Source organism: Leptonotus elevatus, chromosome 1, assembly GCF_054856555.1.
Source record: "Leptonotus elevatus isolate MCC_2025b chromosome 1, RoL_Lele_1.0, whole genome shotgun sequence".
Taxonomy (NCBI): domain Eukaryota; kingdom Metazoa; phylum Chordata; class Actinopteri; order Syngnathiformes; family Syngnathidae; genus Leptonotus; species Leptonotus elevatus.
The window spans coordinates 36,760,086-36,774,504 of NC_141239.1; the positions used below are offsets into that span (position 1 = coordinate 36,760,086).

General features: G+C 39.3%; 1 protein-coding gene across 2 annotated transcripts in view; it reads right to left on the reverse strand.

Annotated features, from left to right (window-relative positions):
- Positions 1–14,419, reverse strand: part of atp6v1h (ATPase H+ transporting V1 subunit H) — a 37,134-nt gene that overhangs the window by 20,480 nt on the left and 2,235 nt on the right. For both annotated transcript variants that reach the window (XM_086096145.1, XM_086096137.1), the window contains exons 2-7: positions 14,320–14,402; positions 12,542–12,703; positions 10,851–10,950; positions 10,687–10,776; positions 9,060–9,173; positions 8,342–8,446 (exon numbers count right to left, since the gene is read on the reverse strand). In XM_086096145.1, the coding sequence (XP_085952271.1) occupies positions 8,342–8,446; positions 9,060–9,173; positions 10,687–10,776; positions 10,851–10,950; positions 12,542–12,645 (513 nt within the window). In that variant the 5' untranslated portion in view covers positions 12,646–12,703; positions 14,320–14,402. The remainder of the gene's footprint in view (positions 1–8,341; positions 8,447–9,059; positions 9,174–10,686; positions 10,777–10,850; positions 10,951–12,541; positions 12,704–14,319; positions 14,403–14,419) is intronic.

A 14,419-nucleotide genomic window follows, 5' to 3' on the forward strand; every position in this document is an offset into this window, starting at 1 on the left:
AAAATTACTTAATGTAGAGTACATGCACCTTTTCCCCAAATCAGAGTACATTATAAATTCAGTTCAATACAGTATACACATTGGAAAAGATGTGAGGTAAAAAAAAAACATCTTGTTCTGGGAAGCTTGCTGGCTTCCATTCTGATAACAATTTTCCAATTGAATTCATGAAATACAGATAATCTGTGTTCCGAGATCAAACTGTACCTGGGGGGTCAAAAACTTTTTTTTTTTTAACTAATGGTGGACTAGGGTATTTGCGCTCAAGGGCCAGATTTTATTTTTAAAATTAACTAGTGGGCCAGGTCATTTAAATGTGATTAAAAAAAATAAAAAAGTGTGATCACTCTTTTTTTATTCTCTTTTTATTTGGTTTTACAGATCAAATTCAAACAATGACTATACCTTCCACATCTCAATTACATATACAGGTATTCACCACTCCAACAAATCCAGATTAAGGATCCAGTTTTTTCCCCATTACAATCAAAAGCAAACACTTAACACGTTGAACCATAACAAGTGGGGTGTACCATACATTCCTCAAATAGAAAGGGGGAAAAAAAGTATAATCACATATATACATACATCCTCACCTGAAGTGTGTTTACATATATATACACACATACACATACCTAAACATACACATTTGCCCATATACATACAGAATATCATACAAATGACGGTTTAAGCAGAGATATACTTAAGCCACTTTTCCCATCACTTGGAGAACAGTCCCTTTTGAAGCCTCAAAGCAAAGTGTATTCTTTCCATCTTAAATATCTCGTATACTATGTCTATCCATTCGTTTACAGTTGGCTTTTCAATTTTCAGCCATTTCCTAGTTATAGCTTTTCTGCATGCAGCACTCAATATCTGAAATAAATATTTGACATGGGAAGACACATTGTCTAATACTATGGCACCAAAACATAAAGGCCCAATTTAGAAAGGAATGGTCATTTGAAATACTTTTTCCAAAAGGCCTCAACGTTCCGCACGACCAAAATATATGGAAATGGTTTGCTTCCTGATTGCCACATTGTCTCCAACACGTCACAGAGTTAGTCCAGTGTATTTTCCGTGTTGTAAAAAACCTCACCAGAGTTTTCCAACAGAACTCTCTCCACATGTTTGAGCTTGATGTTTTCCATTGTATCTGACACCAACTCTCCCATTCTTCTCTTGTCAAAGATATGTGTCCTTCCTGTTCCCATCTTTGTTTGACATACATTGTGTGCCCCTTTTGTTGTTGTAGACTATTATAAGCCATTGAAATTATTTTCTTGGTTTCTCCCCCTTGGTAAGTTCACAAACATCTTTAACATTGTGTTTTCCCATCTACTTTGTGTCTCTTCTCTCATCAGTTGATTGATATAGTGTCGTATTTGAAGGAAACCATAAAAATCCTGGCTGCTCAGATTAAACTGTCTCTGAAGATTCTGAAAATGATTCATGGCTCCTTTGTCCAAGAAGGTGCAATATGCCGTCAAACCCAGCAAGGCCCATCTCTTAAACCTCACATCATGTGTCGCAGGAACAAATTCTGGGTCACATATGCACCATCTCAATATCTTAACAGTCCCCCTCAGGTGGCTCCCTAGTTACCACCTCGTTCCAAAGTCTTATTGAAAAAGAGATACATGGGTTACCCAATTCAATCAAAGTATTTGTTAAATCTATATCACCAATTGCAGCTTGGTTACACCAACAAATGAATGGTCTTATTTGAGCGGCCAGGTAATAGTCCTTCAAGTGTGGGAGGCCCACTCCACCCTTCGCTTTCGCCAGTTGCAAAGTCTGAAACCTAATCCTTGGCTTCCGGCCCTGCCATATGTATCTCGAAATTTGTTTATCCAAATCATGAAATTCCTGGTCTGGCACCTTCAGCGGAAGGGACTGAATCAAATACAAAAGCCTTGGTAAAATTACCATGTTTATAGATTGAACCGGTGAATTAAAGACAAGGAAAGGTATCAGATTCCATCTCCTCATATCGTCCTTCATCTTCTCCTTTAAGGAATGATAATTATGAGAAAATAATTTTCGTCAGGTCTTTAGGGATGTTTATTCCTAAATAAGTAATTGATTCTGCATTCCACTTCAATTCGAGATTCTCTTTCAATGTAGCTAAGGGTGTGTAATTATAGCTCAGAAAATGTGTTTTGGAGGCATTCAATTTATAGCCTGAATGTAGCCCATACTTTTCTAGGGTGGAAAACAATTGTATCAGGGCCTGCTCTGGATCCGATATGTACACCCAATACATCATCTGCAAACAATGATAATTTTTGTTCCCTTCCTCAAACTACTATTCCCTTAATATCTGTATTACTTTTGATCCATTGGATCAACGGCTCTATGAAAATATCAAATAAGAGGGGGCTTAGTGGACACCCCCCTGCCTTGTTCCCCGTTCTAGAACAAAAGGCTGTGAAAGTCCACCATTGACTTTTATTTGCGCCACAGGATACAAAAAAAGATTTTGTAATGTCCTAATAAAGGTATCATGGAATCCAAATTTCTCCAAGACTCCAAATAAAAAGGACCAATTTACGCAATCAAATGCTTTTTCAGCATCCAGCCCTACCAACGCTACCTCCAAATTTACCCTCGTATAAAACCTGTCTGGTCTAGGTCAATAATTCCTGGTAGTATTTTCTCCAATCTTTTGTCTAATATATGGGTAAAGATTTTGTAATCTTGATTCAGGACACTCACTGGTCTATAATTACTACATTCATCCCTATCCTTTCCCTCCTAGGGGATCAGCAATATCACTGCTTCCCTCCAGGAGTGGGGGGGGGGGGGGGGGGGGACGACGACGACATAATTTCCCTCCAATATCCAATTGAATGTTGACTGTAGCATAGGAATCACTGACGTCGCCATACTTCTATACCATAACCCGGGGAAACCATCTGGTCCCGTTGCCTTGTTAGGCTGTAGGTTTGCTATAGCCGAACTAATGAATTTCTCTGAAATTCTGGCTACAAGACTATTTTTCTGCTTGTTAGTCAATTTGGGCAAGTGAATTTTCTTCCAAAAGTCATTCAATCCCTCCCCTGAAACTCGAGGGTGGGTATATAATTTTTGATAGTATTGTTCAAAGCAATTTTGTATTTTACTTTATAAAGCATAATTTTTGAGACTGGATTTTTGATTTTGTGTATTGTGCTCCTCTCGCTGTTTTTTTTTTTTACTAGCTTTCCCGCCCCCTTCATAGTATCTTTGCTTTGTGAAAATAATTTTCTTTTGTATGTCCTTTTGATAGATCTCATTTATTTTATTCCTTTTCACCCTCATCTGTTCTCCAACCATTGGATTATTTTTATCTTTATGTTTTTTGTTCTAATATACTAACTCATCTAACTCCTCTTGACCCCTCTCTTCTTTAAGTAAGCACCATATCCTATTAATTTGCCTCTGAGTACTGCCTTACATGTGTCCCACAATATCGTAGGAGAAAGCTCACCATTATCATTGTGCTCCAAATAATCAACAATGTCCTTCTTAATTTGTTCCTTCATTTGATTCAGTATATTAACTCTTTGACTGCCATAAACGTTATAAAACGTTTAGCATAAACCTAGGGAAGGGCGCCGAGGACGTTAAAAGACGTCCCCTATGTTTTTTTGTTTTTTTTTCAAAAACGGGTGCAGGAAAGCCTTGGGCAGCTGTGCTGAAAGTATCAGGCAGATCTGATTAGTAAAAGACTCGTTTTGGCCCCTAGAGGGCAGCGATGACTCTCTTTCCACAAGGTTGGATGGGCCGCCCACCGTGGGCGTCAGTAGAAGACGTGAGGCGGAGCTAGAGTGTTGAGGAGACAATGGCTGGTTCAAGCCATTGTGGCTTGACCAAGCAACCGGTTGCAAGCAACTCACGCTTGAGCATTTTTTTCAAAGACGAAAAGCATCAATCAATACTAAAAAGCGCATTGATGTCGACGATGATGATGACTCCGAGCTTGACGCCAAAGTTGGAAGCCTTGACGCGACTGTTTATGATTACGTAGTAAGCCTCACCGGCTAAGCGCGGCTAGCGCTGCTAAGGCCGGAAAACGCGCACAATAGCCGGCCGGGTACTTCTACACAATCGGACATTCGATCGGGCGATGGAGAGTTGGCATCGACCAATGCAGATTGATGATGATGATGATGATGATGATGACTCCGAGCTTGACGCCAAAGTTGGAAGCCTTGACGCGACTGTTTATGATTACGTAGTAAGCCTCACCGGCTAAGCGCGGCTAGCGCTGCTAAGGCCGGAAAACGCGCACAATAGCCGGCCGGGTACTTCTACACAATCGGACATTCGATCGGGCGATGGAGAGTTGGCATCGACCAATGCAGATTGATGATGATGATGATGACTCCGAGCTTGACGCCAAAGTTGGAAGCCTTGACGCGACTGTTTATGATTACGTAGTAAGCCTCACCGGCTAAGCGCGGCTACCGCTGCTAACGCCGGAGCTGCACAAGCGGACATTCGATCGGACAATGAAGAGTACCCCGAGTCCAATGCATATTCATCGGAGGAGCGGGTACAGTCTGATCACGGAGAAGACACTGTTTCTGGACTACGATGCCACCATGAATGGAGTGGATAAAATGGATCAAAACATCTCTTACAACCCGGTGTAGCAACTGAAGGACACGAGGAAGCGAGACGTAACGAAACCGTAGCATGATCCTGATATTAGACTTGATGGCAACACACACTGCAGTGTATACTTGCTATTCCCCGGAAAAAACGGCCTGCAAGAAAGTGGAGCACGCGAAGAGGCAATCTTGTGCAAATGCTGTTGCGTCTCCTTGCACGCAGGAGAGTTACAAAAAGAAAAACTGTCGTTGAAACATCCACATATTTGTAAATAGCACCACAGTTGCACACATTTGTAAATAGTTTGCCAAATTGTTGTCAAATTGTTACACTGTTGAATGTAAATAAATGTATTTTGCTATCAAAAAACACTTTTTCATTCTTGGTGGTAGTGTTTTATAGAAGTAAAGCACTATTTAGGTGTTTGTGGCATCATTCATGGACAAAAAGAAGTGTCAAATTCACTAGAATGCATGAAATAATATCGTTTCACTAAAAGCTTGATTTCTCCGTATTTTGGTCCAAAACAGGCGAAATTGGGTCAAACTAACTATTTTCTATTGTTGATTACTAAAGAACGGAATAAGGTAGAAACAAACTTTTTTTTTCTGATGAAAGATGTCTTCTTTCATTTGGTAGTATGTGTGTTTCCATAGTCCAAACAGAACATTTTCTGTGGACCTTGAAAGATCAGTCAAAATGCTTAAATCGGCTGGCACTGACGGCATCCCTTTTCTGAAAACGTCTGGCAGTCAAAGAGTTAATGTCTCCACAAGGTTTCTCTTGGGCCTTGTTTGAAATTTAATTTGAGATAGATTGGACTGTGGTCCGACAGGTCCATGACACCAATGTCACAATCCACAACTCTATTTAAATCTTTACCAAAAGTAAGAAAGACAGCCTCTTTCATTGAATAAGCCCTGTGTGCATTAGAATAGTAAGTATAATCTTTTGTTGAAGGATTCATTTCCCTCCAAATATCTATTATTCCTATACCTTTCTTTACCAAATTGAAGTTTTTGTTTATCGGCCTAGGTTGGGATATATCATCATTAGAAGCATCAATGTTTTGATTCAATCTTCTATTTAGATCCCCCCACAAGAATCCCTTGTGTCTCCGATATGATCAAATCAAACATGTTTATAAAAGGTCAATTCAGAATTTTGGGGAGCATAAACATTCAATAATGTAATCAATGAGTCACCCACCATCCCCCTTACCAAAATATATCTTCCCTCATTATCTTTCTTTATAAACAATGGTGTAAAGCTAATTTTGCGTTATATCAATATTGAAACCCCACGTCTGTGTCCTGCGTTATATGATGATGAGTATTGGTCTTTGAAACCCAATCGTTTTAGTTTTTCATGCTCTGTCTCTGTTAAATGTGCTTCTTGCAAGAAAGCCACCTCAATTTTGTCTCGCTTCAATTTAGTCAATATCTTGGTTCTCTTTATAGGATTAATAATACCGTTTCCATTGTAGGTTGCTATTTTACTTAATTCCAAAATGAATATAACAAATCAAACCATTGGTAACACCCCACGGGCTGCACTGAACTGCAGCAACCATTGCTCCTAATGGAGTAACAACATAACAAAACTCTATGAAGAGCAACATTTCCCCCTGTGGGATCATTATATTGACCCTTGTAAAGCCATGATGGTTGTGGGGCTTAAAAGTGTAACCTCCCCCCTTCTTTGGTGGGTTTACATATGAGTGTAACTCCACACCAGATATTATCCATCTTTCCAAATAATGGCACGAGGAAACAAATAAACAAAAAAAAAGTAACACCCGACTTTTCCATTTCTTTCAATTTTTGCCTTTACAATGACACTCAAATGTGGAATATAATAAGTCCTCCTTCAAATAATAATAATTAAAAGAACTGTTCAGGTTACCTTTGTCCAACAGAAATTCATCCATTGTCCTTGTTACCTTCCTTACTGTCTCTCCTTGTCCTGTCGTCTGAAAGCCTGAAGCTTCTCCTTATATTCCGTCCGTCTCTCTGTTTGGCGGTTGCTTGCTCCCCTGCTAGTGCGCCAGGTGAAGTGCTGTGTCCTCTCTAGAACCGAATCCGGGTGTTTGATGACTTGCACCTGCATCCCTCTCTTAGCCATGTTCTCCGTGGCCTCCCCTGCCGAATTATACAACACCGTGCCATCTGCATAGAAGACTCTCAGTATGGCCGGGAATGGAGTTTAGAACCTGATGTTGCTTTCCTTAAGCACTTTCTTCACCTCGACATTCCCTTCGCCGTTTCAACACGTAAAGCGCGTAGTCGTGACCCAAGTTTATTCATTTTTCGTCCAGTTGAAATCTATGTTTTTGCCAGGCTAACTTCAGCAGCTCTTCTTTCATTCTGTAGCTCGATACTTTAGCTACAATAGACCTTGGTGAGGCAGCCCCGGGTGGCTTTGGTATCAATGCGCGGTGGGCTGTTTCTATTCAAAGTTCGAATGTTTCCGGTAGCTCCAATCCTTTACGTAGCAGCCGTTACACGTAGATCACCATCGATGGCGAGTTCTCGTCATCGCCCTCCTTCACCCGGTGTATACGGATGTTCTCCCGTCTGGAGCGGCTTTCGAGGCCTGTCAGCTTGGCATCAAGGTGTATTTGCAGTTGTAAAAGTTCCGTTTCGGCTTCCTCCGCCCTTTGCAGCCGCATCTCAGTAGCTTCCACTTGCTTTTCCGCCTCTTCAATTCTCGCGTTCGTCTTTGTAATTTCTTCCCGGATTCCATTCAATTGCTGGTTGTTGTCTTTCCTGAAGTCTCTCAATTCCTTCAGAATGAGGCCAAGCTCCGCTCTTTCACTTTTCTCTTCTTCTATTTCACTTTTCTCCGCCATGGTGCTAATAGAGGAGCTAGGGCTAATAGCCCCTGCTTCCTCGGACAACTCAATCCGCAATGCTTTTTTATTCTTCGCTTTCGGCATTCTCGCTGCCCAATCTCATCAGGACTCCTTTAAATAGTTTTTAACCAGTTATACGAGTCGTTTTGGGCGAGTTCAACTTCAAACGTGGGAAGCGTGTTTTCTAGGCTGCCATTTCACCGTTCTCCAAACCGGAAGTCTGATCACTCGTTTTATACTATATTTTTAATTAAAAATGTAACTTAAACTAAACATCTGCTCAATATAATCAATAAAAATGTCAATGTCAAATGGATTATTGGAATATTTTAAAAATACAGTTTTGTGCTGAGAGTTTCATTTGCTCTGTAGTCATAGCACTGGCTCATACATCACTCATACACACTCACACATCCATAGTACACTTGCATAAATAAAATAATCATTTCCTATTGAAATGAATGGAAATGCCATTAATTCGTTCCAGCCTTCTCCAAAACAACAACAATTGTTGTAATGTGAATTTTAATGAGGAAAAATGGCACTCCATATAAATGTACTTCATAAAAACATACTGTTAGGACATAACAGTAAAAAAAACACTGCTTCAACTGAATGGCCAAATCGCTGATCTTTCTGTTAAGCCCGCTTTGGCCAGCTGGGGGCAGCAAACAGATAGTTTTTTGACTATGCAACGTGTAATTCTTCTTGTTTTATGCATTCCTATAAACACAGTATGATCGTTTTCAAAAATGTAATGTTTTCAGTAGATAACTTTACGACCACCAATCCAATACAAGATCTGTATCAAACATTCCGCCTTTGCAAAGACAACAATTTGCATTATTCATTGCAAACGAGATAAAAACAAGCTGGTCCTTGTACCTGTGAGCTGAGCTGACTTTTGATCCAGTTGAAATAGTAGTTCAGATCACTTCCCTCCATCAGGTCACGGCCCCATGCAGCCAACTTGGCAATGATCCTCGCTGCCTGTGTGTCAAGATCAAGAATGAGAGAAATGACATCTATACATCATAATAAAAAATTCACCCAAGTCAATCAATAGCTACATTTACATTGCATAGATTCGGTGCCACAAATCAGATTTTTTTGCTTTCACGTCACACAATTGCAATATGCATCAATGTAGTCTGAATCATCTGTACATGAGAGTTGTTTCATGTGTTCGTAGGTAAACACAGCCACTATATCTGATATGCGTCATTTGAAATGTACATGAAATAAAATAGGATACAGCCATTAAATTGGACTGTGCACATCAAGCCTAAATTATTAAAGTGGGTGAGGAATGGCATTTCTAATGACTATGCTGTGGGCGTCTTATTTTAGCGCAAGCTGCAATATCGCTGGGTGGTCCTTCCCCATTTCTAAAGGTTACCAGGGTAACATCCCATTAATTGCCTGTTTTTGACAAGAGGTTGAGTTTTGTGAGAAATTATTAATGGCCGGATGATTAGGAAGCCTCGCTGGTTTTATTCGGGCGGTGGACAAAGGTTAATTTGCTGCTAATGGCTGATAAAGACGTTTAGGATGAAGGCTGACCTAGCAGGCTCTTGTTATCAAAGATAAACGACGAACTCACCATATGGACAGTGAAGAGGTCCTGACGATTCAGCATTGGGAGAAAGTAGGACCAGGCTGTGTTCTTTGTCTTCTTTGCGTAGTCAAAGAAGATGCTCACCCTCTGATGATTCTCCTGCATCACATGAAAGATTTTAATGAGCACTCATTCAATCTGATCGTCTATTCATATTCAAGTGTCAGATCTATTTTATAGGACAAGAATGAAAGCTGTTGTAAAGTTTTAATGAGAAGTATTTGGCCAAACACACCATTTCAAATGGACTTAAAAACTCTCAAGATACTGTACATGCACATTTCACAAAAAATATGTCATTACATTCAGGAATTTCGGTACCTCGGGGGCTGTAACTTAAAGTGCTTAACAAATTACAAGACCCAAACCTAAGATAGTGTGCAGATTTTTGTTAATACACCACTAAGAACAAGTTCTTCTTTATTGCACCTCCAATACCAAAACAAAATTATTCATGAATTTCAAAAGGATGCTTTCAAAACAACTCTAAATATTATTTCTTAATTAAATTGTCAAACTATACTTTAGATCCAACGCAGACGCACTACAGTGATCCCCAACTACTTTGTGGTTCGGTTATTGCAGATTGACTATCGTGGGTTTTCGTTTGTGACCATTTGTGACATATGTAACCAGGTTCCTGGTAAAGGTAAGCCGTTAAAAGATTGAAAAGAAAAACTTGAACACAGTTATTAAACCGTGTCGTTGATGTTCTCATGTGCTGCCAGAGTGAAAAGCACACATCCATCCAAAATGTATTACATTTTTCCCCCAATAAAAAAAAATCTACAAAAAACACCACAAAATAACAATGTGAAAAGTAGGGTTTATTTATTTACTGTATTTTCACGACTATAAGGCGCATTTTAAAGTCTTAAATTTTCTTTAAAATTGACGGTGTGGACCAAGAACCAAAATCTGACTGACTGTGTGGGAGGACTTCCCGCGACATATTGCTTATATACACGAACCTGACTGAGGACAGACATGAGAGCAGGGAAGAGTCAACTTGGTGGCGAGTTGTCCAGCCACTCCTCTATGAGGCATTTGTGGACTAGGATTGATCAAAAGCAACGTGAGTACATTGTTATATACTTCAAGAACAACTGAACTCACTGTTTAGATTGTTACTTCAACCGAACTCAGTTTTGTTCCGCTTGCTGCCTTTTTAAAAACATGCCCTACACTGGCATCTGTTTTAGCATAATCGCATGCTACCATATGTTTTGAGCTAGCGTATGTTTAACCATGACTGCGCCCAATAGTGCGGTGCGCCTTATGTGTGTGTTTAACACAGAAACAGCACCCATAACTGTGACTGCGCCTTATAATACCTTATGCCATACCTATACGCCTTATGGTCGTGAAAATACGGTATTTTTATTTGTTTTTTAGATTTGGGCAACTTTATAAAAAATATTACAATAAAAAACAGAAATCACGCCACCATTCACAGCCTTATATTGTTGTCAGGAATTTTGAGTAAAATATTGTATTTGTTCCATTTTGAAATAAGACTGTAACCTAACCGAATGTGGAAAAGTGAATGAAGATTTTTCAGACGCATGAAAAATGTTGTCCAAATACTTTTGTCCGTAACAGTGCACAATACCTGTAAAGTGTCATCAATGAGAGTCAAGATATACTGGACTGTCTGCTCCTTGGAGATGTGCGCCATCAGGTTCAGAAAGGTCTTTGCACACTGGATGACAAAAATAATATTATGAAAACCCCTAACCATGCAGCACATCATGTGTGTTGAACGAACCCCAATACCTGATGCCCTTCATTGGTCAGGATGACCTGCTTCTCCTCAGAGTTGGCCACCTCAAATTTCTTGATGAACTCACTGTCCTCTGCTGAGATCATCTGGCTCCTAAAAAAAAGAAGAAGAAAAAAGAAAGAAGTTGTCAAACAAGGGAAGTCAGTCAGTCAGATGAAATGTGCAGCGGAACCTCCAAAGTAAAACGCAACCCATTCTACTACAAATATTTCCTGTAGAAAATAATATGAAGTGACTTTATTTGCTCCAGACTCAAACTGTCACCATCATGAAATCTTCAAACTGTCATCTAGTATTATATACCGGAGTTTCTGCTAATATGATGCAGTAACCTTCCAGCAAGCTGAATTCTCACGGGGGGGGGTCCACAAATACTACGAGAATCCATCTTGTACTGCTCCCACTGATACGTTCGCTACCGACCTTTTTAGGTCGGACCAATCAGCCTGTGACTCCACTAGCTTAATTCTAATGCTAATTGGCATCTATGCTGCCATCTTGTCACCCTATCAATGTGTAAATATCAGATTAAAGTGTAGTCGGTCATATATTCTTTATCCTCTGAGAAGAACGACTAAAATTAGTGTTAATATAGTTAGTGTAAAATTTGTGTACTGCTAAGACGAGATTAATTGAGATGACTCAATGAAAAGTATATCTGTCTTTCTTATACTGCCCTTAGGTGACAAAGATGGAAAAAAAAGATCATATTTTTACTTATTAAAATGGACACTGCAGCATTTTTTGCTCATTTTAAGGGAGGCTGGAATGGATTCATGGTAGGTATTTCAATAAGAAAAGATTATTTGATCGAAATTACGGGCGTGTTCATGAAACAAATCAAACTCAGATCTCAAGGCACAACTCGACAGTATTAAAGCTTGTGATGTCTACGTCTTGCTTTCTAACATGCCACAGCAAATTGCGAGAGTGGTTCATGCGATTGTGACACTTCACATGGAAATACCACATGCCAACAAAACAAAGATCACATCATTAGGGTACACCAACGCAGTAATGCCAACACACAAGAGTCTTACAAAAAAAAAAAATGGAAAAAAAAAATAGAAACAACAACATATCCTTCAGACCATCTGGGCTCAAATGTAGTTGCTCTAACTAACGAGGAAAGCAGTAAATTACACTACTGACAAAACATTTAGCAAAAAAATAAAGAACTACCTAAAAAAAATTAAAGTTCACGTAGAGTGCTACTGTACCTCATTTTTGAATGGTGAATTCTCAAAAACGTTATAATATTTCCTCTACCCACATTAGACAATGTGGACAAAAAAAGCTGTCAAACCTGCTTCTGATTGGGCTCATTTAGGCAGGAGGGTGTCAAAATGGATGGCATAAAGTTCATCCAAAACAGTTTCTTCACATCAAAATGGCCAACTACCTGACTTTTTCGCATGTCCTGTTATGATAGACAATGACCATCTTGTGTCAAATTGTGAAACTGGTGTCGGGATTTGTGCTGAAGATGTATTTTTAAATGTTACACACACTTGCAAAAATATTTTGAGTATTCAGTCATAGTTGAGGCCACCAAAAAGCAATTCATTGCAGCAATTCCAATAATAACATAAAGAGGAAGTGCCCCTCAAGACTGTGACTCAGTTTCTCACCATTTAACTGTGTCTTGCTACCCTCTGACAAGGAGATAATGTGTGTTACTTACTGCAGGTACGACTGCCAGTTGACCAGGTTAGCGCGAACCTCCGCCGCCTTGGCAGCGATGATGTTGGTGGGGACGGCGGCGTCCACGGCCCCGCGGATGTCCATCCTCAGCGGTTGTTGGCTGCACTTTCTTCGTCAATATAAAATATGAGGTTGTCAATACCTGGATGGGAACACCAAGGCAGCACATTATTTTGTTTTGTTTTTTGCTCTTACAACATGAACTATGTGACCTTAGCCAATCACACGTTTTTCTTGTCAAACAAAAAATAAAAATGTATTTGTTAAACCTGAGACCCTTGTGAGGAATAAGCGGTTCAGGCAATGGATGGATGGATGGATGGATGAACCAGAATAATTTTTATTGACCCAGTATGTTAAAACACACAAGGAATTATAAAATTGAAACATTTTAAATTACCAGTAAACAAGGTCTCAAAACCATTGATTGATTCAAAATATTGATTAATTTGATAATTGATTAGCCAATTACAGTAATCGTTGCTCCTCTAAAAGCACTCCTAACATACTCATCATTTTAATTACCGCAATGTCGTTGGGTCCCTTGAAAAACAGTGTGAATTTAAGATATTATTATTCTAAGAGAGAGTTTAATGCAGCAGAAGTTGATGAAGTTATGCCTGGAGAGAGTGTGGCACATGGGTGACAGACAAAAACAAACAAGAATCGTTGGCATGTTGAACATGTGTGGAGTGAAAATAAAAGATAGCCACTAGCAAGATAGATACTTTATTGATCCACAAGGGAAATTCACTGCTCCAGACTCTCCAAAATGAATACAACACAAGGCATAGCAGTCATGCCGAGCTACCAAAAATAGCATAATACGTATAATTAGTTACTAATATAACAATTCTAAACAAATAAATGAAAGTAATTTAAAAAAAAAGTGTATTATATACTGTACATTTCTGAGTTTTTGTTAACAGGAGAGGAGTAACGTTAGTAGGTTCTAATCTACACCTTGAATGTGAGATTATAATTAGTTTATTTTGGGTTTGAAAGATTAGCAAACATCAACACTTTTCTACCATTTTCCATAGCATCTGTGAATTATGTGTTGCCTGTTGTGAAGAATGAAAATCTGTAAGTAATTGACGACCCACCAAAAACGTTTAGAATTTCCTATAGATGCCACAAGATGACGGGAAAGCACTGTGTTTGTCTAATTGAAGCTCCTCAACTAATTTCAACGTAGTTCCTTGGAACTAAGATGGCAACAGAGCAATATCTTAGCACAATGGACAATTCCAAACATCTGAGCATTTCTGATACGTGATACTGTTTGTAAATTTACTCTGCCTTGCCCTTTACTAACTACTGCATTATCGTAGGTTAGTGAAAGACTATGGCATGTACCAATTTACGTAAATTCCCTTTGGAAATCGAGGAACTTTCCATGTTAATGACCTCTCATCTCATGTTATGGCTTGATAGGAGCCGTAGGAGAAGCTAACCAGGAAGCTAGCATGTCAGTGTGAACGTTATGACCACTTAAATTTGGCCTTTAATTATTAAAGAACCAAAAAACGACATTACATAAAAATATTGTTCAACACTGCGAAAAGAGATAATTAGCATATGGTCGAACCAGCTAGCTAAACAAGCATTCGATGTTAACCTGCAACAGTGTCGTGACAAGCTGGCCTAACTTGCATACCAATAAGAAAATAATTACTCGGTGACATAAGAAATATTAATAGTGTAAATAACATTCAAATCTTAGATTTTAAGAAAAGAGGAGGCTGAATCACTCACCCGACGAGCTTCTTTGCTCAGCTGACAGCGGTGACGTCACACTGAATCATGTGACTGGCGACGCCGAGTAGTCACGTGAGCATCTACGGAAGAAGAGACA